The sequence below is a fragment of the Grammomys surdaster genome, unplaced genomic scaffold (assembly GCF_004785775.1).
Source record: "Grammomys surdaster isolate TR1022 unplaced genomic scaffold, NIH_TR_1.0 126036, whole genome shotgun sequence".
In the NCBI taxonomy this organism is placed as follows: Eukaryota; Metazoa; Chordata; class Mammalia; order Rodentia; family Muridae; genus Grammomys; species Grammomys surdaster.
Window position 1 is genome coordinate 4,190,580 of NW_021620849.1, and position 27,631 is coordinate 4,218,210.

At 46.3% G+C, this 27,631-nt stretch overlaps 2 protein-coding genes across 3 annotated transcripts in view; one reads left to right on the forward strand and one right to left on the reverse strand.

The window, feature by feature from the left end:
- On the forward strand, positions 1-24,622 carry Tm6sf1 (transmembrane 6 superfamily member 1). 2 transcript variants are annotated; one of them, XM_028754762.1, is made up of 10 exons: positions 1-541; positions 4,101-4,204; positions 5,968-6,065; positions 9,207-9,310; positions 11,539-11,621; positions 12,209-12,330; positions 14,384-14,488; positions 16,108-16,200; positions 16,369-16,488; positions 23,775-24,622. In XM_028754762.1, exons 1-10 carry the CDS (start codon positions 450-452, stop codon positions 23,964-23,966), a joined length of 1,113 nt encoding a protein of 370 aa, XP_028610595.1. In that variant the 5' UTR covers positions 1-449; the 3' UTR covers positions 23,967-24,622. The 2 variants fall into 2 exon arrangements, with proteins under 2 accessions (XP_028610595.1, XP_028610596.1); XM_028754763.1 differs by having other exon boundaries at positions 356-541; positions 9,207-9,359.
- Hdgfl3 (HDGF like 3) overlaps positions 21,809-27,631 on the reverse strand; it is a 54,435-nt gene continuing 48,612 nt past the window's right edge. Inside the window, exon 6 of the mRNA XM_028754765.1 lies at positions 21,809-26,597. Within this exon, the coding sequence (XP_028610598.1) occupies positions 26,592-26,597 (6 nt within the window). The 3' untranslated portion in view covers positions 21,809-26,591. The remainder of the gene's footprint in view (positions 26,598-27,631) is intronic.

Consider the following 27,631-nt stretch of genomic DNA (forward strand, 5'->3'; position numbering starts at 1 on the left):
AGGTCTCTGAGCGGATCTCATCTCGCGGGCCTGCGGGCTCTGACACCCTCGGATCTGGCTCCACCCTCTGCTGGCCCTTGGCTCAGCCCAGCTCGGTTCCAGCTCGAGGATGCCCAGCTCCCGTCTGTGACCCGCGTCCTTCGCCCGGCCCCTCCTTTTCCCACTAAAGCAAGCGTCCTGGGGCGCTTGTCTAGTAGCGGTGGCTGCTGAACCCCTGCGTTCGTTAGCGGTAGCCGGGTAGGGACGCCTCTGGGGATCCTACTGCGGCCCTAGCGCACCCGGGTGGTGCCTCTGCGCGCGCGGGGCAGCTGCGGACGACGGGGACGCGCAGAGGAGACGCGGCCGGGGGCCGCCTGGAAGGGCAGCGGCGAGGGGCGCGGCGCCGCCGGATGCTGGGGCAGGAACCCCCGGGAGCGATGCGGTGAAAGAAGAGCGACTTGGAGGTGGCGATGAGTGCCTCTGCGGCCACGGGGGTTTTCGTGCTGTCCCTTTCAGCCATCCCGGTCACCTACATCTTCAACCACCTGGCGGCCCAGCACGAGTGAGTGAGCGCGCGGGGTCGACGAGCGTCCCACAACTTTTCCACGGGCTTGGGACTGCGGCTTTGGGACTGGGTAACGTCCAGGAACGCCACGCCCGCAGCATGAGGGAGGCACCAGGGTCACTCGGCCCTAGGTCCTCGGCTGGGCTGCTAGGGCAGTTCAAGGTCTGAGGGCGACTGCTCTTTGCCAGTACTGGGGAGGTAGATGGTATTACCGAGGTCAATACCGAAATGCCTCTGCCTCCGAGGCTCTCAAAAACATCAGAGGGGTGCAGAGCAACACGGAAGGCACGAACTGCCTTATTTGAAAGTAAAGCTTTCCATGTATGGAATTTCACGTACTTAACGTAGTTTTTTTTTTTTTTTTTTAATTTTAGAAACTGTTGTGAGCGGCTAGCAGAAATAACCATGGATTTCTGGGCCTGGCTTTGCAACTCACAGGGTGGTCTGACTTTAGTGTTCTGGTCTGTCAAACGGGCAGTATTTGCACCTCAAGGATCTTGCAGGAACTTTGTGCAAGGGATCTGTGAAAGGGACAGAGGCTCGATGCTGGCCTGGAGCAAGGCACAGTGATTAGTTTAATGCTAAGGAAACGGGTGGAACGGAAGGATTCTGTAAGGGCTCTGCTCTCAGTCTTGGCTTTCACTTCTCTAAAGGGATCACTGACTGACCAGGCCCCATGGGCAACCGAAGGCCTCGGTGGTCAGTAGAAAGGCGCCAGCGGTGGCCCTGCTGAAGTTGACTGTGGGCTGCTGGAGGAGGAAGTAACCGGCTATATTTTCCACAGCAGTTGGTGCTAAGGAAATTGCATCAGTCTATACCCTGCAAGCCCCGTCAGACCTCCAGACCGCGAGCGGAGTGTGCACGCAGTCAGTGGGTTATCTCTCACTGATGTGGTCACCTCATCCAGATAGCATGAGCACTGAGACGCTTCCTTAGACACAGGCTGCCTCTGCCTTCGGACCAACCCGACCTTTGATGCATCTCCTGAAGCAGCAGTTCTGAGCAGTTAGATGTTTTGTGCCTGTCAATAGAGCACAGGGACCTAGGCTACTAAAGTAATACCACAAGCAAGCAGCTCAGTGGACATTCAGTGAACACCTCTGTGCTTGGATCCCTTGCTGAAGTTGGGGACCAGCTGTGAACAGGCCAGGGATGGCTGAGGAGCCATGCATTAAGACAGACATCATCAGATACACAGAGTAGCGTGTTATGAAGATAACAGAACAGGGCATGGGGAAGGGGGTGAGTACGGTAGGGGAAGGAAGTGGATGTGATGGGCAGGTACTAGCTGGAAGAGAAATTTAGGAAGGGCTGCAGGTGGGGGTGAGGATTTGATGACACATCACTGTGTGTTACTGATCAGTGCTGAGCCCTGGAGTGGATTAGTTCCAGCCATCCCCCGCCCCCACCCCCATCCTGAAGTATGAAATACCAGCAGTCCATAACCCCTCCCTTACAGCCCTTCACTTTCTCCTTCCCACTGTCCCCTTTCCTGGTAAGTCTCAGGGCTACTCTAGTGTCTGTATCTGCCTCTGAGGTCTCTCTGGTGCTGGCTTCCTCTGGCACAGACAATGGCAGTCTCCTGCCTGAGCCCCTGCACATCTCGGAGCCTCTGCTCCCCTACCCTGCCCCCAGCGTTGACTGTCTTTGATCTTTAACACCTGCTCTACCTTCTTGCCTCTGTGGCTGTTCCTTCTTCCTGTCTCCCCATTGCTGACTCCTGAAGACACCCTTAACTTGACAGCCCTGAGTGAATGAGACGGTCACTTCTACATTTGTGGATCCTCCATCCGAATCAGGGACTTCTGCTTTGAGCCCCCTCAGCCCCATGACTCACTTTTCCCACAGAGTTCCTTCCTGTGGTCAGAGCTCATCTTCCCAGACTGCAGCCTGTCTTGGTACTGCTCTGCCCAGCCCAGTGCCTTGTGTGTAGCAGGCATTCAGTTACGCTTGACTTTCTTAACTTGGGCTTCTGTTTCCCCAGGGTCTTTTATGAAACTCTGAGAAACAGCATGATCAGATAGATTGAAGGGCCAGGAAGGGGTTAAGGGGGGTCTCACAGTACACCCACATATGTTCAGTTATGGTGAGATCTGGGGACGGAACCTGGTAGGTGTCCTCAGGTGTGTGTGAGTTAGGTAAGGAATGGGGAGGGTTAGCCTGGTGTTTGTTGGGAGAGAAGCCTAGGAAGGGCTGTTTGGCAGCCCAGATGATTCATTAAGGAGCCCCAGTAACTTTTCCCACCACTCACGGCCAACGACTATCACTTATTCAAATCGATCCTTACCCATCACCTGGGGTCCCACTTAGACCTCTTTTTGTCTGTCTCGGGCATGTGGTGTTTTCCCTAGAAGGTCTGCAAGGACAGACTTGGGAGGAAGAAATGACCTACTGCCCCAGTTTCTCTTCATTTGTCTTCCTCCCTCAGAGGTGGAGAGTATGACAGGGCAGCCCGAACTGATTCATGCTGCCTGCCATACTCCACAGCACCCAGCCCCGTGAGCAGGCTGCCTGAGCTCAGCCTTCTGTGTCCAGGGAGAGGGCTGTCTCCTGACCAGTACCTGCCTCTGAGCTCATCATTCACACTTTGTCTGTTGTATGGCTCACCCAGCTGCTCCTCTCTTCCCTGGATATCTTAAGAGCAGCATCACGCTTGTGACACGTGACAGCGCCTCCTTCCTCTGCTTTGGACCCCTGTGAGAAGTCTGGAGAAGACACTGGTGTGAGACATCAGAAACCTCCCGTCTTTAGCTCTCACACGGACCCAGCGTCCTTCTCATATTACAGAAATCATCCATACATCATATGTTCTTCACCTACCACCCCTCCATCCACTATTCATATTTCTTACTCCTTCACCTGCCCATCTTCTCTTTCCATTCCATTCACCCTCCCCTTTTTCCCCTCCACCATTGTCTTCCTCGCTCCCAGAGGCATGTGATGAAGGTTATCTGGAGATCGCAGAGTGCAGGCCATGGTGTGGAGAGGTGTACTGGCTGAGAATCAGTGCCTGTAGCATCTCTGAGTGGTAGTGGAGGGAGAGCGGATGGTATATAGCAGAATGACAGAGAGAACCATGCAGGTATTTGTCCAGAAAAGGAAGTCCTGCCAGTATTGGCAATCTGGATATCTCTGTAGGGCTGGGGTGACCTTACGGCAGGTGGAGCTCAGAATCCACAAGATAAATTTCTCCTTGTAGACAGAGACCTCTCTTGTTCATCTGGAGTCTCTTTGAGGCCAGCAATGGTGCCTGCCTCACAGGGAAGCACAGTTTTCTCCCCAGAGTGTGTGTGCAATCGTAATGAACTCAGTGTGAGGGGTTATGTCTGGCCCAGGGGAGGTGGCAGACTCGGTGCGTAGGCTTATTAGCTTCCAGGCTAGAGAAACAGGAGGGCAGCGTGCTGTAGATAAACAGCACAAACTTTTCAATGCAGTTGAGGCTGGATTCCAGGAGCCTTCTTCAGCGCTGGGAGCAAGGGCCTTCAACAGCCAGGAAATTCCAGGCGCCACTGTTGATTGTGATTACTGACCACCTCCCTGCTCTGGTCCCTCACAGTTCCTGGACCATTGTTGGGGTTGCTGCCCTCATCCTGCTCCTGGTGGCCCTTTTGGCTCGAGTCCTTGTCAGAAGAAAACCACCGAGGGACCCTCTGTTCTACGGTAGGTAGGCTTCCTCAAAGGGGAAGGGCTTGTAGCCACTCTGGCAGGAAGCCGGGCATTGGGTATGAATTCCTTCTGAGCTATGACTGCTCTGAGGCCACAGAAAGTGGAAGTGTAGGGCTGTTCAGGAGAAGGTCCTTCCCTCTAAGCCTCCCCTTCTAGGCTGTGGTATCTACTTTCTAAATAGAGTCCTGCTAGGGAGTGACTGGCAGGGCCAGGCGGGCCTCCTTCCTGCACCCTGTTGAGCCCCCAGCAAGCTCTTACCTCAGCCTCCTGGCTGGGCTTTCTGCCTTCAGCTGGCCATCCGGCTGGCACGTGGGACTGAATTTAGCTTATAGTGTCTCAGTCTACACAGCGGTTCTCACCCTTCCTAATGCTGAGACCCTTAAATACTCATGCTGTGGGTGAGCCTCAAATTATTATTTTGCTACTGTTATGAATCATAATGTAAATATCTGTGTTTCCCAATGGTCTTAGGTGACCCACAAAGGGTTGCGACCACAGGTTTCTCCCTGTTTGCACACACACAAAACTGACCTTTAGAGAAATCATGCACTAGCTGCACCTCTCTGACATCAGCATATCCCTGTCCCACCCCAAAGCCCTACAGGCTTTGATCTGGTCCCAGCCCAGTCTCCCACTGCTGTCTGTCCTCCCTCTCCCTCCCCGTCTTCCTCCCCCCCCCCAAGAACCCACACTTAGCCTACTGATGCAGTCCCCCGTCCTTGAGGCAGGGCAACCACTCTTGTGTCCTCAGTTCTGTTAGAACTTGGAGGACCCTTTGACCTTGGGGTCAAGCCTTGGACCAGGTTCCTCATCTAGTAGGAGGGAGAGGTTCTAACCCTCCATGGTTCAGCAGCTGGTAAGGGATTTTCCAGGAGACACGATGCCTACTCACCCTGGAGTCAAAGTGGTAACGTCAGCAGGAAGTAGCCATGGGCCTGCCCCAGTGGAGCCTGATGAAGAACTCTCAGGGACCCCTCATTCCTGGTGGCTTCCCATCGTGCAGCTTTTCCACGGTCCCTTTGTTTTCCATAGCTTTTCAGTTCACCAACTGGGTTCTCTACGGCCCCTTCCACAGGCGCAGACACCAGTTCATTAGAACTTGGAAATGCAGTTTTCCTTATAGCCTCAGATCCCCTGAGTGGGATCGCCAGCTGTTAAACGCTCTGGCCCTTAGCTGGTGGGCACTCATCGTGTTTAAAGCTTAGGGATCTTGTACAGCTGGCTGGAGTCCTCAGATGAGCAACTCACCTCCCTGCATCTCCAGCTGTACCATCTCATGCACATTTTTAAAACCCACTGCCTTTTTTTTTTCTTCTGAAAGCTCTCGGCTGTCACTTACATACTAGGCTTCATTGTCCTGCATGCCACACTGAGGTGACCCACCTTTTCTAGACCGCCTGAGGCCGATTTGGCTGCTTGGTCACAAGCGTAGCTCCTGCTGCCCAAGTTGGGTGTGAGTTTCACTTGAAGCTAATGAGGATGGTGGGGTGGCCTGGCAGGGTCTTCTGGGACACTGTGACTGTCTCTCCGACATGAGTTCCCTCAGTGAGAGCCTTGGATAGGTATGGAGAGGTCCATGACCACAGGTAAACGCCCAGCTGATGTGAAGTAGGTGCAGTCTGCTTCTCTGTGTAGATGACGCCCACAGCATCTTCTGGGAAAAAAAATATGAGCAACACTCCATGATACCTGGTGGAAGCCCCGTCCTGGTTGTTTCCTACGGCGTGCATTATCAGCGGCTATTTCCTTTGTTCTAGTGTATGCGGTGTTTGGATTTACCAGCGTGGTGAACCTCATCATAGGCTTGGAGCAAGATGGCATCATTGATGGGTTTATGACACACTACCTGAGAGAGGTACGGGATTGCTCAGGGGTCACTCTATGACCGGGTGGCTCGAATGCAGGCTTCTGTTGGAGTGTTTCCCCAGCCACCAAGCAGGCAGGTGGCAAGTCAGGCACAGAAGCAGAGGGCCAGGAGGCCACTCTCTAGTCACCGCCCCTTCACTCCAGAACCACTGTGTGATCGTCCCTTTAATTGAGATCTAGTATTACAATCCCGGAGATCCCTAATCAGCCTACCTGTAATCAGTATATCTGTAATCTCAGCATTTGAGAGGCTAAGGCAGGGGGATTGCTGCAAGTCTGAGGGCAATTTGACATGGTGAGTTCTAGGCTAGCATGGACTACAATGTGAGACCTGTATAATAAAATAATAACAACAACAACAACAATAATAATAATATTAATAAATACTATCAAGGTACTTACTTATACTTTCGGAGTCCCTCCCAACCAAATCATAGCATTGAGGAAACCAATCTTGTTTTCTAATTTACAGTGGCCTGAGTCCAGTCCTAGAGTGGCCAAGTGAATGGCCTGAATCCAGTCCTAGAGTGGCCAAGTGACTTGCTCAAGATCACATAGAGAATAAGGCACAGAGATAAAAACAGTATTGCCTGTTGGCTTCAAATCATGGGGAGTTTTATATGTCTCCCCAGGAGCGTGTGAGAGGACAGTTTGAACCAGGGAAGAAGGCAAGCGTGTGGGCGTGGAGCTATGTCATGAGGTGGGACATCCCTAAGGTGGCTTCTGCAAGGCCAGCGAAGGCACAGAGGTAGCCAGAGGCAGTGCAGGGCAAGTGGAGAGGATTGAGTTTCAGGGTTTTGAGTGGGATTCGGGGTTGAGTTGGGGGATGATGGAGAGGAAGACCCTGGATGACGTCCTGATTCCCGCTTTAAGGTTAGTTCGAACGCTGGTGTCACTAAATTGAAGGCGTGAGGAGCAAAGTTCTGTGGGCAGTCGTTGAATCTAACCTTGTCTCCTGCCTTCAAGAGGTCACTGTCTAATGTGAAGGGAAGATGACATGGCCCTGGGTATGATGACAGAGGCACACTCTCTATGACAGGGACACACTCTCCGTACAGATGAATGGGCTCTGGGACTGGCTGGGAAGGCCTCTTTGAGTTGCTGTTGTTTCCATAGACTTTCAGAATGGCCGTGGGAGAGGACCACGCATACTTCTGTACGGTACGAGGAAGGGAAAGGCCTTCCTTGGCAAAGGGGAAGCTGGGGCGAAGGTCTGGAGAGCAGGTCCAGTATTAAGGGCCTTCCTAGGGGCCTAGGAATGTTTGCAGGGTAACATAGAGTTCATCTGGGAACATTCGGAGTTTTGGGTACTTGAAGGACGTCTACTAATGCCCCAGATGGCAGGTCTGGTGTTAGAGAGACTCAGGAACTACCCAAATATAGTTGAAACTTAGAAGTCCAAGAAGAGAGTTGCTCACATAGTGATAAGGAGATGCTCAAACTCTGGAGACTGGTCAGAAGGGGAGGAGCCTTGGAAATGGACCATGGTGGGCAGACAGAGGCAGAAGAGAAGCCTGGAGAGAGGCCAATGAGCCCAGAGGAGGGGTCTTCAGGAGGGAGGCTGCTGGTCAGGGGCAAGGTATCCACCTGGTGAGGTTGACAAGAATTGGGGCAAATAGGTACAAGAAAGGAAGCTGGGGTGCGACAGTCGAAAGACCTGAGGACCTAGTAGAAGAGGTGGGCTTTGGTAGGCTTTGACCACTAGGCTTTCAGACAGAGGGAGGCACTGCAGCGGGAGTGTGGTAAACCGGAAGTGGGGAGAGGTGACGCCCATTGTAGCAGTGGTCCTTCTATTCGTGACTCTGAAGGCCTACTCTGTGATGAAGAGGGAAGGTTGCCTGAGACGACAGCACAGATATAACATTGGTGAGATTTGTCCAAAGTCTGCATAGCAGAGCTCGGAGCTGGCTGATCCCTGTGTGGAGAGGCCAGGGAGGGCTTGGCTGAAGGGAGAAGCAGTTGAAGCTTGGTTGAAGGAATTCAGGTGAGTTTGAGGGGCCCACAGGTGTCTGTCAAGCTCTCAGAGGAGGCCAGTGCTGGCTCTCAGAGCTGAGTGTGTAGGCAGGAATGACTGGAGCCAATCAGTTGGAATTATGCAGAGTGCCACGGTGAGAGAAAAGGGCAGTGACCAGGCTTCCTTGGGTGTGGCTTCCTCCCCCATTGTGATTTGAATTTGATTTGACTTTGGGCTTATGGCTGTTGTCCTCCCCCCCCCCACCTCCCCCCCCACCCCGGAACCACAGAGTTTCAGAGAATGCCTCCTTGGACGTTTGATACAGTCTGGCTGCTCAGACCTTTCCTAGTTAGAGAGAGGACTGCAAGCATACTAGGGATACATAAGAAGCAATCTGGGAGGGTATTGACCTGGGAGAAGGAAGAGAGAAAACACCACGGAGCAAACCATGTCCCATGACGGGACCCGGAAACATGACTACCCGGGGAAGAGAAACATGCATAGTTCATCGTACAATCTTGTGTTCATGAAACTGAACATATCTCAGAAAATGTGGTTCTTGGTGGTCCATAAGCCGCTCCATGTCAGCTCTGTGGCCTCAGGCAAGTCTTGAAGCTCTTGAAACGTGTTTTCTCCTCTCTGGACAGTCAGTCCACATCATCCCACAAGCCTGCTGGGAAGGGTAAATAAAGGGTAGGTAGAAAGCTGAGCACAGCGCTGCCTGTCTCTGTGTGCGCGCAGAATTGAGCACCAGCAGCTCCGGTTCGGCCTGGTCCACTACAAGAGCAGCATGACTGGTTACGGCCAGCAGGTGGCGCCAGTGAACAGGGCCTTCCTGGGCCGCCCCTCTGGCGAGGGCCAAGCACCTGCAGGCCCAGGTTTGGCCTTGCTCCAGTTGGCTGGGATTGACCACACAGCCATCTGATGCCTTTGTGTTGTTGTACAAACCTTTGCTGAGCAATCAAATGCCAGTCTGTCAGGGATTCTCTTGTCTGATGCCATGGCAGATCCTGGGTTTCGCAGCCCCAGGGTAAAGACGCATTTTCACAGTCCTACCAACTGCATGGAAGAAAGCTGTTTCATCTCAGTGAGAGAGCAGCATTTAGCTCTGTTGTTTTATTTGCAATGTGAAGATTTGAGTCTTCCTTAAAAATGTCTCTTTCATGCTCTCCTTAGGGTGAACCTTATCTGAACACGGCCTACGGGCACATGATCTGCTACTGGGATGGCTCTGTTCATTACCTGATGTACCTGGTGATGGTGGCCGCCATAGCCTGGGAGTAAGTTAGCTCTCCTGGTGGCTGTGGTGTCCTTGGCAGCTCATAAGGGGTATGTAAGGAAAACGCACGCACAGAAGCAGATGTGCGTGGGCACGCCAGGACGGGAATGTTCTATGAGCGGAACAAAACTTTATTTCCCTGTACCACTGGTTTGTTTTGTTTTATTGCTTTATGTTTGTTGTTTACAGCTCAGGCAGGTTTAACCTCTCTTGGTGTGGTGGCTCACACCTTTATTCCAGCACTCAGGAGGCAGAGGCAGGCGGATCTGTGAGTTCAAGGCCAGTCTGGTCTTCAAAGTGACTTCCAGGCTAAGACTACACAGTGAGACCCTGTCTTAACAAATAAACAAACACACAACAACAATAAACCTCTGTGTGTGTGTGTGTGTGTGTGTGTGAGAGAGAGAGAGAGAGAGAGAGAGAGAGAGAGAGAGAGAGAGAGAGAAAGAGAGAGAGATCGCATATGTGGCATATGTGTATGCACCTGTGTGGGAGTGTGTTCTCATTCATGCAAGCCTATATGGAGGCCGGAGGTTGACATTGGATGCAGTCCTCATTTTCTTCTCTACCTTATTTTTTAAAGTTGCATTTTATCATTTTTGGGTGCATGTTTCTCTCCCCCCCCCCCACGCTATGATAGGCGTGTGGAGGTTAATTTACACAGGGCTGGGGTCTCTCCTTGCACCACGTGGGGTCTGGAGACCTCACTTAGGCTGGCAGGCTCAGCAGCGGATGCCTTTACCCACTGAACCACCTTGTTGGCTCACCATCTTATTTTAGAGGTAGTGTCTCTCTCTGAGGCCAGAGCTCACCATTTTGACTAGATTTGGCTGGCCAGCAAGCACCTGGGGTCTTCCTTGTCTCTGCCCTCAGTCTGGTGCCCGTCACCAGGCTCGGCTTGTCATTTGGGTGCCAGAGATCTGAACTCGGGTCCACAAGGACTCAGTGTCGAACTCATTGTACTTCAAAGGTTCCCCTGATGCCAGTTTCTCCTCAAGTTCAGGTGTGGCCCTGGGGCTTGGGAAATTGCACAGACTTGGGCTTACCCCTCAAATCTTTGTGGCCGGCCCCTGGGGGAGTATAACTATATTATTTAAGAAATTAGGTAAGATTTCGTGACAGTTGCTGTTTTTGGGGTACCAGGGTCCTTTGCTGTAACTAGCTAGCTGTATCTCACAGCACATGGGCTCTTTGGGGACGTCTGCAGCAGAAATCTTTGTGCCACAACGACTGAAAAGTACTCCACGGCTTCGGCTGAATCCTCACCGTCTGTCCACTGTGGCTTCCACGGTTTCTTCTGGGCCCAGGAGGCAGTCTTTGACTAGGAACTCTTTCCAGACAGCCTGAGCGTCCCCAGCCTTGGTGCAGCCTGAGATTAGAGGTTTTTCAGTTCTGCCCCTGGGAGGCTGCAATGTGCCCATGAGCTGACCTCTGCTTCCTGTGTCATGCTCCAGCTTGGTCTTGTTTGTCTTCCTGTGGCATTCAGAGACTAATCATTGGCCCGGTGGGGCTGGCTCCATTAGGGGGCCGCAGCAGAGCAGAAAACACACAGTGCTCACCACTCTGCCCCCTCCTTTTGGATTCCTCTCAGCCACCAGTGTGGTGTTGTTTCTGGGTTATGAGTTGAAGGGACATCTGGCCATCACTGAGATTAGAGCAGCCCCTTTAGGACACAGGGACATGTCACTATCCTCACCTCTGGGGCTTTACCCCAAACTCTGTGTTGCCACAGAAAGTCCACTTTACAGCCTCAGCACTCAGGTGTGAGGGCATGCACCTGGAGTCCCAGTATTGGGGTGTAGTGAGGAGAAAAGAGCACCCTGGGGTCTTGCTGTCCAGCCTGCCTAGCTGAACTGGCCAGAGCTCCAGGCTCAGTGAGAAACCCTGTCTCAAAACATAAGGTGGAGGGAGATTGAGAGGAGCCTGACATGGCCTTCTGGTCTCTACAGGCATGCACATGGATAGGCCTGTGCATACATGTGCACACATACACACACACACATACACCACATTTTCATGAATGAGTGTGCCAACTCACAAAAGACACAAAGGTGGCTCTGTACTGTGTCACTTCTGGAAGCAGTGCTTGATCGCCAGGGTTCCTTGTGCTTATCATCTGAGTCAGTGTGTTTCTAGTCATGTGCCTCCATAGCTAGAATGAAAGATAATTCTAGGATGGTCTCTTGTATCCCAAGACAAGTGCACTGAATCAAAAATGTTTTCTTGTAGGGAAAGCTACAGAACCATTGGCCTATACTGGGTCGGATCCATTGTGATGAGCATTGTGGTTTTTGTGCCTGGAAACATCGTAGGTAAGAACCCTGCTTCAACAGCTGCTTTGTTGTCATTGTTGTCTGTTTTCTGATGACAGTTTTTTTTTTAAGAGATGTTGTTTTAAACATACTATAATAGAGTAATTCCAAGGTTATGAAAACAGTTTTGCAAAGTTGCTCCTATTCCCCGCGGTGCCTTCGCCTGTTAAGGGGTGCTTCACCACCATTTTTCAGACATGCGCACTGAACAGTTAGCTGAGCAATTGCCATTTAGTGCACAGGCACCACTTACGGCTCTTTGTGTTGTGCTTACTCCCCACATGCGATGAGAGTTCGAGCTGAATGCGCTGGGACATTGTCTTCCAGGATGAAGCAAGAGAAGTCACGTGATGTGCACAACCTTAGGACATATGTGTTACACGTACCTTTTAATGTATCTAGGGCATCTTACAAACATCTCACAGCTTTAAGCTGACTTTGTTTTATCTAATACAAACATTGCCTGGTTCATTGAAAACTTGTATAATTTGGGGTGGGAGGTAGCTTAAACATTACTGTGTTTACGTATGCAGTATATAACGCAGTGAACACACATTTGACTGTCTTTTCCTCTTTCTTTTGAATAGGAAAGTATGGGACACGGATTTGCCCTGCATTTTTCTTAAGCATACCGTATACGTGTCTTCCGGTCTGGGCTGGCTTCAGAATCTATAATCAGCCATCAGAAAACTATAATTATCCCTCAAAGGTGACTTTATTACATATAGATGTATCCAATGCGGATATTTAGGTGCTGGGGTGTAAGCTCAGGCTAGCTCTCCAGCAGCCGGTAACTCTTCCATGTTCTCAGGGCTCACGTTCACTTCCTGTGAGGAGAGGGGCAGTCGGGGTTGTACTGATGGCTTGGCATTTGCTGGCATCTTCTGTAACATGGCCGACAGTCTGCTTCTGCCTGAGCTCATCCAGGCCACACTTCTGGAGACTTCCTTTGCAGGGATCAGCTCCGCTCCTGTCACCCTTCTGTGTTAGTGTGACAGGTGAAGTTCAGAGCATGTGGTTTGCCTGGGTTGTTAATGGCCTGTGTGTGAGCACCTGACACTTCTTTCAGTAATATCATTTACTGCAGAGGTGTTCAAGGTGATCCCATGGCCATAGGGTCTGATGCCTGGGGAGGCAGGCCCCTGGATGCCGAAGCCACACCCGAGGCCCCTCCCTTCCATCCACTGCAGAGGTGGTCAGTAAGTCTAGCCCTGAAGGGTTGGTTAAATCTAGTGATTTCTTTCTAACTTTCTCTTCAGTTTATACACGAGATCCTTGGGTAAGAACCTTTAGATCTACCTGATATGTGAACACACTACTAAAGTACAATTACTCATCTTAGAAAGCCATTTCTTGGTTTTAAATGTATTATTTATTTTTGAGGCAGGGTCTCACTATGTAGCTGGCCTTAAACTTTCTTTGTAGACCAGGCTGGCCTCAAGATCACGGAGATCCACCTGTCTCTGTCTCCTGAGTGCTGGAATTAAATGTGTGCTCCACCACACCTGGCCACAGTTATTTTTACAAATAGAAATGGTAAAAACACTGTTTTAGGGGAGTGTTGGGGATAAAGTCATGGCCGCCCATGTGCTGAACCAACCCACCATGAGGTCTACATCTTGCTCTAGGTACATTATAACAGTTGATTTGTAAATATTTAGATACTGCTGTGTAAGCTCAGGTCAACAGCTGCTACACTCACACCAGCTACACTCATACAGGTCTTTGAGGAGTGAGCGAGGGTTACAGGGAATGGTAAGCAGGAACCCCGTGGCCCTGGCTTTGTGGTCTCAAAGAAAGGTCTCCATGCCAGGGTGTGAACGCCATCTGCGTAACAAGAGACGCCGAGGCATTTGTGTAGTTATTCCAATGCTAAAGCACAGCTGTAGGCTTTGTTACACAGCAAGAACTAAACTCAGAACAAACAAAACCAACACCCTCAGAAGTACTCTGCAAAGCAGTTTCAGACATCGGTGGTACAGATGCTCCCCATCAGAGGAAGCGTTACAGTTACAGTGAAAACTGCCCAGGGTCTTGGATTGGGAGGACGAGTGGCTTCCTTATGGTGTTCTCAATTCTTAATCACGTGAGGATGTGCTCACAGGCAGTTACTCAGTGAAGAATGCCAAACCGTTTATATTCTAAGTCTTGTTTTTCAAAAAGGTTATGTGCGAGCGTATGTACATACATGTGAATGTATTGAAACATATGAGTTAGGCATGGTGGCACACATGACATCTAATCCTAGCAGTCGTGAGGTGGAGACGGGATGATCATGAATTTGAGGCTAACCTGAGCTACCTAGGGAGTCTATCTCAGCCACATAATTGAGATCCTGTCTCAACCAACCAACCAACCAACCAACCAACCAACCAACCAACCCAAACTATCCATCAACCACCAGCTGACCAGCTAACCAAAGAGAACCATGTGTGATGGGGACCGTGGGCGGTGTGGCAGCTTAGGGTTTACTTTCTAACATTTCATTTTTGAAATGAACGTAGCTAACTTTTATAATCATAAAAATGTAATTTCAAGAAAAAATATAGACTAGAGCTGGAAGGGCCCCCCATCGCTTGGCTCAGTGCCTCCATCTCACAGAGAGGGAATGCACTGGAGGAGATGTGTGCCGTTCAGTGCCATGGGCTGTGACGTGAACTGTGCAGCTTCTAGACTCGCTCTTCATATAGTGGTGTTCAGGGTTCCAGACTTGTCCCTGGCTGTGAGACAAGTTTGTTCTCTGGTGACAAACTCTATTTCAGGTTCTTCAAGAAGCCCAAGCAAAGACCCTGCTGAGAAGACCATTCGACTTCATGCTGGTCATGTGTCTTTTCTTGGCAACTGGATTTTGCCTGTTTAGAGGCTTGGTAAGCATAATGTCAAAATAACAATATACTATTCCAAACAGGAAAAAACTGGTGCGTGCGTGCGTGCGTGTGCATGTGTGTGAAATCAAACTGACAAACTTCTGCTCCTGCCTGGAGCTCTGGACTACCTTCCTGCTGCCCTCTTGCCCTCAGTCCCCCCACTCACAAGAAATGGCTCATCCTGGGCTATCTCGTCTTCCTTTGAGTCCTCAGATCAAGCTCTGTCTAGAGGTATTTTAGGCACCTGAGAAATTAGTATTAGAATCTTATTCTATTCCATTCTATTCTATTCTATTCTATTCTATTCTATTCTATTCTATTCTATTTATTTATTTCTGATTTAAAGGCCACCATCCTTGGTCAGGGTGATCCTCTAAGACCTCAATACACCTGTAGTCCACAGCATCCATGTACTCTCAAGAGTAGGGGTGACGGAATCAAGGACGGGTTCCCCGAACCTCACCTGTACAGGGTCACATGATTCCTCACTGCTGAGGGTAATGCTGAGTTAGGCTCAGGTTTGGAGTCTGATAACATGAAGGCTTCTTGAGCTTTTTGTTTTTGTTCCTCTTTGCCCTTTATCATTTTTGTACATAGTAAATGCTCAATAAACAATTGTTACAGTTTTAATTCATTAGTGATCCTTCACAATGACCCAGCTTTATAATTTATTTTTAGAAGAGATATTTACTATCTCAGAATTCTTGCTAATCATATTCAGCTTCCACAGTTACCAACTATTCTAAACTTGCTGGTGTTGGAACAAGTTGAGAACGTGCCATAGAACCTCTTTTTTTTTTTTTTTTGGTTGGTTTGCTCTGATTGCCAAGTTCAAACCTAAGAGACACAGGGGAGTCCTTCCATGTCCTTTCTCTCTTGCTCCTGAGAGAGATATGTGCATGTATAGTGGGTGAGGCTTTTGCAGATGAGAACTCAGGCAAAGGCCCAACTCTAGTGCAAGCCTGTAATCTACACTGTCATCTAGGTGGGAATTTTCATGTGCAGCCAAGGATATGATGAATGGTGCCTCAGGGAACAGTGTCTCAGGAATGTGCCAGAGCCTATTCTGTGGCCTAGCATTCACTGCCAGGGCTAAATCTGCTCTCTGCTCTTTTTCAAAGTGGACAGAAGGGGCCTCACAGGAGGACCCTGCTTTCAGAGCATCCTTTACTGCCTCTAATGGCCATATGCTCTTTGAGGCGCTAGAGAGAGGTGGATGCTATTTTTGAATCTTGCAAAGCATAGTAAAAATTAATTTAATTTTATGCAGAATTGTTCTTTTTCTTCCCGTAGAGACTTCTTGACTAGTTATTCCTAAGAAGAGTGGAACTGGCCATCTATAGTAGCAGCTGGGCTTTGGCTCACCAAGCCTGGGTTCTGACGCTGTGACAATCAGTCTCAAAAGCCCCACTCCACTGTTAACCTAGGCTTAGGCTTAGTCATTTAGAGAAGTCTGAGTATTTCTTGAATATTTCTTTTTCCTGTTACTGGTGAGCCTATAAAGACACACAATTTATGTTGAGATCTGAAGCAGCTTATGACTAAAGCTGGCACACAGCCTTATCAGCAAACTGAAGAACCAGACAAGACTATTTATAATGAACTCGCTCTGTCCTTAGATTGCTTTGGATTGCCCAGCTGAGCTCTGCCGACTCTACACACAGTTTCAAGAGCCCTACCTAAAGGACCCTGCTGCTTATCCTAAAATTCAGGTCAAGTAGTTACAAAGCCTACAATTTGTCTAAAGTTAATTCTCTCTTATTTTAAAGGGGAATAGGAATTAGCATTTTATCTTTGAAAATATTTCATGTTTTTGCTTTTTGTTAAGGTCAGGCCGTTAATTTGTCTTTTCTTTTTCTTTCTTTCTTTCTTTTACACAGATGCTGGCATACATGTTCTATTCCGTCCCTTACTATGTGATTGCACTTTATGGCTTAGTGGTCCCTGGGTGCTCATGGATGCCGGATGTAACGCTGGTCCATGCAGGAGGTCTAGCTCAGGTACTGAGAATATTCCCCTGGGAGAAAGTTCATTAGTTCTCTAGCTTTTATTGGATCTCTGCTTGGTGTATGAATAGGAAATTACCTTCTAGTTTTTGGATGACATTTCTGCTACACACACACACACACACACACACACACACAGAGAGAGAGAGAGAGAGAGAGAGAGAGAGAGAGAGAGAGAGAGAGAGAGAGAGAGAGAGAGAGAGATGCTTACTTTAAATCTAATGATACCACCTTATAGATGTAGTTATCTGGTGAAAATAAGGTTTTTCCAGAGTCACAAAAGTGACATGTGGCACTGCTGTATAATAGAACTGTTTCCCAATCTATGGACACTATGATTACTGATGAGCTGAGAGCTGTCACTCTTAACCTGTCTGTTCTAAGTCAAGAGTCCAGAGCTCTGCTATACAATGCTCAACAGAACCAAGGAGGCTGGTTCTGTTTCTGGAAAGCTGAGCCTTCCTGCTCCCTCACCTTGGCACCTCAGCACGTCCCTGTCTGACAGCAGGTGTTTAATGAAAGCATCACTGACCTGGAAATGAGATTGAGGTCCACCCAGAAGCAAAGCACAGTTAATTACACACTCATGGTACAGTAACCACGATGGCAGAAGGACCCCAGAATTCATAGGGTTGAAAACAGAGTACTTATGGGGTCAGTGGGTTAAATCCTTCCTGGGGTACTTAATTAGAATAGTCATAGAAAAAAAATGATGCTTGCAGAAGAAACACCACTTTGCTCTCCTTGGTCAGCCTCTGAATACCTGGTCCTCAAGGCCTTGGCTTGGGTTTTCATTTCAGCATCTTCCAGGCCTTACAGCTTACAACTAACTGTAAGCTGGTGACAGTCTCTTCAGCCCTGACTCCTAAATTTAACTCCCAACTTAATCATCTCATTTGGATGTCTCTCTAGCTCATCAGAGTTTTTTCTTTTGAGGCATTTTGAGAAACTTCTGGTGCCTTTGTAATGGAAGCAGGTACGAGTTTTTAAGCACATACGCAAAGCAAGTATCGTCTACACAAGAAAACGTATTGTCCTGTTTGATGCAGTCTTGTTTTGTAGCCCAGACTAGCCTTGAACTCACGATTTGCAATCTCCCACCATGTCCAGGTAGCCTGTCAAATGCAGACTCAGACAGGATGCTTGGTCTCACCATTTCTCCTGTTGTCCATCATCTTTGTCAACAGCCTGAGCTTGTATTGGCCAGCTCAAGCCAAAAGCCTGCAACTTTCTAAATTCATTTACCGTCGTATATGGGTGTTTTGCCTGTATGTGTATCCATGCACCATTTGTGGACCTGTGGAGACTAGATCTCACCTTCTCACCTGGAACTGGAGTTCCAGATGGTTGTGAGCCACTATGAGGGTGCTGGGAATTGAATTCCAGTCCTCTAAAGAACAAGCAGTTCTCTCAACCACTGAGCCATCTCTCCAGCCCTGGAATAATTTTTATACTCCCCTTCCCCTCCCCCACTACATATAAGACCATCCCTAGGGTCAGGTCAAGTCAGTCGTTTCCAGAGTGAGCCTGTTGCCACTATGCTAGTCTGAGCTTCTAACCTGTTTTGATTTACTTGCTTTGTGTGAGGGTCGGCTACATGCTCTGTGGCAGTAAACAAGTTCTCAGTGGCTTAATGAGGTAAATGTGTGTTTACTGGGGCCAGTTGAGTCAGCTTATGCAAAGATTACATGGAAGTTTCCATGGACCAGATCTTGCAATTTAGCTGCAGGGGAGGCTGGCAAATGTGATCTCAGTTCTCCGAAGCAGTGGTGTGATGGTCGGAACATCTTTCTGTGTTTTTATTTAAATATCCCTTCAAAGATGAGGTACAGCATCACCAAATGACATACAGAGCTAAATTCTTCTGCCCAGCTTTAATGTTCATATCTACAGTATCATCCCCTCCTGCTTCTGCAAAGCAGTCAGCTGAGGTAGTGCCCAATAGCACAGCGTACTAGCACAAGGCTGTACGTGGCATCAGGGAGCTGAGCCATTGTGGGGCAGGCATAGTGGTGGGAGGCAGTGCTGCCTGCAGCCAGTTTTTGAGGGTTGAATGGAACTTCACTAGGTTGAACTGCTTCAGGGAACAACAGACGGAAGAATTTAGGTATGGAATCAGGCGATCAGGGCAGACTCCCAGCACCCACATGGTGGCTCACAATCATCTGGAACTCCAGTTCCAGGTGAGAAGGTTCCTGTTCTAGTCTTCACAGGTCCACAAATGGTGCTGTGGCTTTTGTCTCCTTGGCTTGGTTCCCTTTTCACTTGTACCCTCCAGGACAAACAGGCACACTCACCTCACTCTCAGCAGCCAGTCCAACAGCTAACTATGCTTTGATTCAGGTGGACATCCTCTACATGCCATGGGCACTGGTTTGCCTACTGTCACCACCCCAAGATAGGACTCTGAGTATCCTCAGCTAAGGTGGCAAAGGACAGGTCAGTCCCAGGATAACTCAAGAGCTAGACACACATATCCAGTTATGTGGAAGAATCATATGGCCAAGACAGGAGATTTAGGAAGGCCTAACCTAGAGACAAATAGGTTTAAAGCCTACAGTAGGACCAACTGTTCTGTGGATGAGGCTTGGTTTGCAAGTGGGTAACTGTGACTCCAAACAGGCGACCCTGGGAAGGGCACTATGGGCTATAGGCATAGCAGAGGTAGCTCAGCCAAACTTTAAGCTTTGCAGCACCCTTTGGGCTTATCTATCATAGTCCAGTTTGACCAGATAGATTGAAGTCATTCTTGCTGTCAAGTACAGATCCAGGACATGAGGGTCAGGTCCTGTAATGTCAGTTTTCTCCCAGTGGATCAGCCCACATGGCATGGTGCAGGGATTATATGTTCAGCATCCTCCTAGCTCTTGTTTGGGTTTTACCACCTTCTTATTCATAGTGTTCAGCTTATGTAAAAGTTAGAAATAATGCACACGATCAGAATGTGCCTTGCTCTGCACTTGACAAACGTACTTAGGAAATAGCCCTGCCTGTTAAGAGGTGCACCCGTGGCAGAAAGGTTCTCTGTAACCTTGACCAGCATCCCCAAATTTTTAAAACTGTTGTCTAATTCACTTTACACATGTGTGCTCTTACTGACATCCTTTCTGTCTGATCAAACCTGTTTGATCCCCAGCTCCCCCAGCGTCCAGGCTGGTCTTGTGACCTTCGTGCTCCAGCCTCCCAAGTGCTGGGATAACAAACACACGCCACCATGTCTTATTCATTTAAAGTACACATTGAGTGATGTAGTAAAGTCCTAAGGTGCTGCAATTTAATAAGAAAACATCTTAGTATTTTCTTATTTACGTCATTGGAAGACATATTAGGTGATTGGTTATTATTGGGTCTTTGATTTCAGAGTGTGTTAGGAACCTTCCAAATTTGTTCTCTTCAAATAAAAAAAAATATAAGCTCAGTCAATATTTTAAAATAAAAATCAGGCCAAGTTCCATTGGGGGACTTACAATAAAATCTCTTTTCATACACAGCTTGCTATAGGAGTAGAGTTGTAAGCCCAATGAGAACTATGGCAGAGCCTCTCACCTTACTTACTAGTGCTTCCCATCCCTGAGCGGTCAGTTCTTAGTGCAGCTCTAACAATTAAGAGATGTGTGTTGAGCCTATGCTGGGCATCAGTACTGAACATGAAGTAGACTCTTCTTATTTCCTGAAAGACTCAGTACAGCTGCTTATACTGCATGTACACTGTCTGCTTATACTGCATGTACACCATCTGCTTATACTGCATGTACACCGTCTGCTTATACTGCGTGTACACTGTCTGCTTATACTGCATGTACACCGTCTGCTTATACTGCATGTACAGCTTAGAGGCAGCCTCCTAGTGGGTGTTCAGTAAGCCCGCCCTGACTGGGGCAGCTGAGTCAGGTGCCATCCCTGCCCACGCACTACCCTAGCTCCCACTCCTGTCCTGGCTATGCTGGGATCCACAGGCACATCTGGGGACAGTCTAGGAGAAAGCGGTGACCTTCCTTGAGGTAAGTCTTGTAAGTTTTGCTTCAGGAAAACCTTTAAGGAGTATCTTAACCTTTTAGGAAGCTCGTAGCTAACTAGGTTACCAATCTCCCATCTACTTCCGGGGCTTCATTACCAAGCACCTTTCGTGTTAACTTCTGACCTTGGGTTTCACTTTCTTACATGCTTATCCTTTGATGGAGGAGTTAAAGGTCAACAAGGGGATCTAAAAACAAGGAGCCCAGGTTGTCAACTAAGTGCCAGATCGCAGACAGGGATTTAATTGAGCTTTGTATGCCTACTCCTCCCCGGCCTGACGTGGGCCTTTACCTGGCTTGTGGTGGAGTTATGATCCCAGATAGCCACGTGGTTCTAGAGTCAGGACTGTCAGCCTCTGCGCTGGGGCTCATCTGCTTGTGTTGCCTGGGGCCCAGGTAACACACTCATGTGGGCATAAGACTCACTTCCATTCTGGAGACACGACTGAGATTAGGGAGGAGAAGGACTAGGATAGGGAGGTCACCCTTTCCTAACTTTCTATATAAACACAGGAAAGGGAGCTATTACAATTTAGCTTTTGCTTACTTTAATTACTACATTCTAAGCATTCAATCGGACAAAAAAAAAAAAAAGAAAAGAAAAAAGAAAAAAGAAAACCCAAACTAAACCAAACCAAACCCCCCAAAACAAAAATGAGTATCTTATTTCTGCTAGGTACAAAACTTTTTTTTTTTTTTTTTTTTTTGGTTTTTTGAGACAGGGTTTCTCTGTGTAGCCCTGGCTGTCCTGGAACTCACTCTGTAGACCAGGCTGGCCCCGAACTCAGAAATCCGCCTGCCTCTGCCTCCCAAGTGCTGGGATTAAAGGTGTGCGCCACCACCACCCGGCTGGTACAAAGCTTAGAATCTGTGTCAAAGGGAAATGAGCAGATGTGTCAGCCACATCAGTGAGTTTTATAGTTATAACTGGGATGTGGAATTTAGCAGCACACAGTACCTCTCTCCCTCAACTCCAGCAGGGTTCCCAGGCAGAGTTCTAGGCCCTGCAGGGAAGCAGGTTTGGGAAAGGAACCCTCTTCACCTGAAACTGAACCCTGAGCAGCTGACATCAGAGGAAGCTGCAGGGGTGGGTCCACTCAGCTGCCACAAATACACCCCGTGCAGTACCAGGAGAGCACACAGCAGATCTCATTATTCTTTTCTCAGGGGTACACACTTTTTGGTAAAGATGGTTATAATCTTCATCCCTTATTAAGAATTCTAAGTATAATGGCCTACTCCCATAGATACAGAAAAAATGCTTAAAGGTTGCCTTTGTATTCTGACAGTCACAAGACCATTGTTGTTGAACGTTTATTGAACTCTAACATTGTGATAGGTGCCACACAAAACATAAGACACAGTATCTGCCCAGTGGGCGTACAATCTAATCTAAGGACACAGCATTTTTTGAATGTTGCCATGAGCTTCCTGTTGGTGAGAATGAGGTATTAACTGCACTGTCCAGTGCAGGGAAGGGCCCACATAGTCGCTGACTTTTCAGGCAGGTCTGCCTACATAAGTACACCCATCTGCTCATGTTACTTATTCTTAGGAATTATGGGTAGTATTTTTCGGTCATTTTATGATGAACACAATAATCTATAGGGATAGAATCAGTAAACCCACAAATTGGACATAACCAGGGTTCAAAACTGGCCTCTAGTCCAGAAGAAAATTGTTGTATGTTCAGAAAAACAGCTAAAGTAGGACCTAGAGAAAGTGTCAGGAGCCGAGTTTTGTTCACAGTTCCCAGACTGTCCACAGCAGTGTCTCCTCAAGGCAGCTTCCAAAGTGCCCTTGATTCTCAAGGTCTTTGTCTGTGTAGCCCTGAGATGCAAACATTTGCTGGGCTTTTGCCTATGTACCCTAGGGAGGTATGTCTGAGGGCAGAACCTTCTCAGTGCCTAAGGATCACAGTGTAGGTAGGTAATCCACTTGTTGGTCCTTATCAACACACCACAGGAATTTAATTTTTATTTCCAGAGTAGTACAAACATATTAGCGGTATCTGGAATATACCAGTAATTTATAAATTGTAGCCCATTAATAGATCTGCCATTGGTACAAATTCCTAAACATGCTCTTTTCTTGTCAAGGTTGCATCAAATGCTAAGTAGTACTTTTATCTGTCAGCACTTAGCACTCTCAATTGATTCCATGTGGAAGGACGTATACGGTAACAAGCCATTAAAAACAAACTCCCAGTGATTCATTGATACTCTGTCTCTTTAGATTGCAGGGTCCTTCATCTTTTCACTTTGATCATAGTACACTGATAATTTACAATTTAACTACATTTAAATCTTCAGTCTTTATTTCTGTGTATCTTGAATTTCAGGCAAACATAAAAGTGCAGACTTGGGGTTTGCATTTTATAGTAATGTAAGTTTTCTGAGAAAATACTCTCTCGGTTTTTAATCCTGCTATGGCCTGTATTACTTTCCTAATAGTTTATCTCTGTGCTTATGAAAAGTACAAAAAACAAATGGGCCAAGCAAAATTCAACCGGCACATTCTGAAGAGTTTATAAACTATTCCATATAAACAGAGGGAGCCTGTTCTGTTCTGAAATTTACACTGACCAGTCACAGTTCTAAGTAGATTTCAGGTTTTTTTTTTTTGGAAAGGCTGCCTGTGTATATATTTGTCATTTTATTATCATATTGCTATCCACAGCCAAGCTATTAACAAGCTTACCTTACAAACAACCACAGTGCTATTAGGAAGTTACATTAAACCAAACACACGAATGAATAAGCAGTACATGCTGATACGCTCTGAGCTCTGGCTTCTAGTGGTCGGTCTGAGGCCCTCAGTGTTTCTTTTAAGTAGCTCATTATACTAACTACAGCTTAAAGGTTAAAACAACTTTGTAAGTCAAAGCCAATTTGTAAGACCCTGCTGAGTGTCTACATAGTGTTCCTTAAATTCAAATTAGAAAAAAAAGGGGGGGGGAGTTTTTTTCATTTTTGTTGTTGAATTGAGCCAGTACTGTTTGGTATTCAGCACTGGGTAGGTTAAAAACACACAACTGGAATGATAAAAATCACACTTTAATACGGATACATTATTTGGATAGTTATATCAAGAACAACCTTAAATTTAGTGAAAGACTGTATTGAGACTGGATTATCTAAAGGTATTCTACCTTTAAGGCAGGTTTGAAGACACGTGGTCTGAATGAGACACTGAGAGTTCATCATTAGCCCAAGTGAACAGCTCTCATCCTTACTCTGCTTTGTTTTGTTTTCATGTAAACAGGCTCAGTTTTCTCACATTGGTGCGTCCCTTCATGCTAGAACAGCATATGTCTACAGAGTCCCGGAAGAATGGAAAATCTTTTTTCTAGCATTAAACATAGCATACGGAGTTCTTCCTCAGCTCCTGGCCTACCGCTGTACCTACAATCCCGAGTTCTTCATAAGAACCAAGGCAGATGAAAAGCTGGAATAAACATACCTCAGTTCTCTCTGGCCTGTTCATGGAACTGGCGCTCTGCTCTCTTTTCTCCCCTTCCACATAGGAACACTCACAGGAGCACTCTCGCTCTGCAGCACTCACGTGAGTGAAGTAATGCTACAGCACAGGTATAGTCTCAGTTTTGGAGGAAAATTAAAGTTGAGAAACATTTTGTTTAAGGGAATATATCAACATTTGTCTGTGAATGTGACCATTGATCTTAACATTGTTTGCACATAGTATGTGTGAAAATGACAACTCTAGTGCCTACAAAAAGCATAAAGATGAAACTACTCAGAAGTCACTAACCGTGTTCACTATGCATAGGAAAGAGTTCAATAGCAATTACAGGTTGGGGAAATAGCTTCATATGAAATGTGTGAGTTGTTGACAATCTTAATATAAATGCCAGATCATCACAATGGTTTTAAATTGATTCAAGTGTTTTCACAAGGAAAGCGTATCATTTATTGCTGTTTTAAAAACTGCTGTCAAAACCTCTATTGTGAATTTAAGTAGCTAAGATGACACAAATCAACTTTATTAGTTGCCTTAATGAATACTTGTTCTATTGGTGGCTGGCTGATATTTCTCTTGTGTTTCTGTGTATATCTTCAATAAAATTATTTTTTGGTGTTTATGAAGATAAACTTTATTAATTTTGAAGCATTTTATATATACATTTTCATGACAAATTTTGAACTTTTGATTTAAGAAATCTGTGCCAGGTAGTGTTGGTACACGCCTTTAATCTCAGCACTTGGGTTTTAGAGACAAGCTCTGAGTTCAAGGCCAGCCTGGTCTACAGAATGAGTTCCAGGACAACCAGGGTTACACAGAGAAACCCTGTCTCAAACAAACAAACAAACTTTGTGTTATATGTTCCAATTTAAAATGTTGTCGACATTCTCCATATGTTTTGTGTGACAATGAAGAGATCTTTTGACAAATTTCATTATTTTAAAATAAAATATTTAAAATTAAAAAGTATCTTTAAAGAAAAAAACTGACTTGACAACCTGTCTCTTAATGACTTTTCCATACTTGGAACTGTGTGAGTACAACAGGGGAACTACTGATTGCTAAAAGACAGGAACAAGCCTGAAGGACAGTAAGTGGACTGGTGCATCCAAGCCCCGGAGCCTCATGTCACCTTCATCATCACAATGACACTGGGCTTTTAAGTCTTCTTATTTTCTCTTCATGTTCATGCTCATTAGTTCTTCAACAAAGTAAGAACACCAAAAGCAAACAGGATGCACATAAGGCTGTGTGTATGCACGGTCCACTGAGCTGGTGCTGTCTTAGACGTGCAGACAGATCCTACTGCTGCTCCCTCCTGTCCCTCCCAGTGTTTTCAATTAACCTAACATCCAGAATATTTAAAAAAAATGATAGAAAAAATAAAATTTTCACCTGCACATAGTTCAAATGTCAATTTGCTGTCAGTCTTTGCTATAATACAGGAATTACATTAATACTTCACATTACACATATGAAGCCAAATAACACTAACTCAGTTGTTTATAACCTCAAACCTTACTCCCAGTACACATTCCAATAAATTTATTCTGTAAAAACAATACATTTTTTTGTTGTTTTTGATTTTTTTTTTTACAGTAAACTTTTCAGCTACAAACCTCAAACATACACAAAAGATCTTCCAAGGACAAGCATAGCAGGGTTGTCGAGACCCAGACTGACTAACGTGTTCTCACAGTATAAGCTGGCATAAAAATAAATAAGACTCTCTATGATCACAACAGCGACAATAATGTCCACATGATAATGGTTGGCAGATGAACGTTAACTACTCTAATTCTAGTTCTAAAAGAAAAGTTTATTTAAAAAGTCTATATTCAAGAGTCTATGCTTTGTTTTCCCATAGTGCTCCTGCTGATTTCAGCTTTCGAGTGTAAAGTGACCATCTTGAGTGATTAGCTCAATTCATATTGGCTTTGGGAAAAAAATAAATCCTTGCTTTATTTTGGTATGACACAAAAAAGACTTACTAAGTTCACATAAAAACTCAGTTTGTGTACACAGGAACATGAGTTTTGAGAAGTATAAGTTTCAACTAGCTATTTCTAATACAGAATAGGTATTGTACAGTATGGTTAAACTTTACACATGGCCTTAAAACTGGAAGATGACTCTAATTTCATCTCCAATATACCAACAGTATGTATCAAGGAGTTGGTTCTTGGGTTCTGCTATAAAGAAAATCCCATCCTGAAGTATTATGTTGAGTAGTCATCTAAAAATATGAATTACTATTTAGCTGAGTAGTTGATGATGGTGGGGTAGAGGCAGGAAGCTGATGACTGCCTTGGAAAAGGAGCCTAGACACGGAGACGTCTGCAAAATCTTGATCATTCTTAGTGGTTAAGGGCAACTTCATGCAACCAAATAACATAAAATTAAGCCAATAACCTTAAAAAGGTTAAAGTGTCTCTTTTCCCTTCAACAGAACAGAGAGGAATGTGAATAATGCACACACATACTGGGGCTCTGTCAGTGACAACAAAGACTGTTGGTTCATATCAAATCCAAGAATTAGACAATCAAACAGTTAACCTTCTTGTGGTTTCTCTCAATATGCAGCATTCATTACGGTAGTTAGGTCTGTAAAATAAAAAGCAAATAAAACAAGCCTTAGATGAGCTAGGACACTAACAAGAGAAGCTAGTCACACCTGTGGGCACCGGACTACTGTTCTCTGAGGTCTGAATTAGCATCATGGCAGGAACAATACTTGGCAAAACAGTTTCAGAAGCTTTGCTTTTTATCAACTAAAAAGTTACACGCTATTGTCAGTATTCTGTCAAAAACCAAACCTTGAAGAGTACCTTTGTCTTTTCTCCAGTGGAGGAAGCTATGGCAGTGGCACATGCTGTACCACTCAAGGAGGTGTGTACTGCTGGTGCCCACCAAGCTAAGATAGAGCTGACCCGTGCCATACAACTGGATTGTCTCAATAGAGGTGACCAGTATAATGGTGAAGCCATTTGGGCACTCTCAGACTGTGCTTCATAGGATTTGCAACTTAGTTACTTGTGGTACACATGGGCTAGCCAAGGACAAAGTTAACATCAGCACGTCTGGTCTCTGACTCTGCTCTTTTGAAGAAAAAAATAAAAACAGATGAAACAAAGAAAGTCCAGATTTTTTTTTTTAAAACTTATATGGCATACATGTGACAAAGATAATATATATTCCTGCTTTGTAAAATAATTAAAATCTTAATTTTTATATTTTATCCTTTTAAAATGTGTATGTGTGTGTGTGCACACATGCACATGATAAGAGCACACATATTAAGGTCAGATCACAACTTGCTGGAGTAGGTTCTCTCCTACCATGTGGACTCTGTGATCAAGACTCAAGTTATCAGGCTTGGTGGCAAGTCACTTTATCCACTGAGCCATCTTATAGACCCAAGAATTACATTCAAATTTAGATTTTACTTTAAATTGTGTCAGGTTATATTTCCCCAAAGAGATGTTATTTTTGTTTTCTGTGTCATTAACCTAAATATATTAACCACTTCTAGTTCTCATGAGATGAACAAAAAAGGGAACTCAGGCCCCAAATATTTTCCCCCTAAAACAGCTTGAGTTATCTCATAAACAACCTAGTCAACACACATGTGGGTAGAT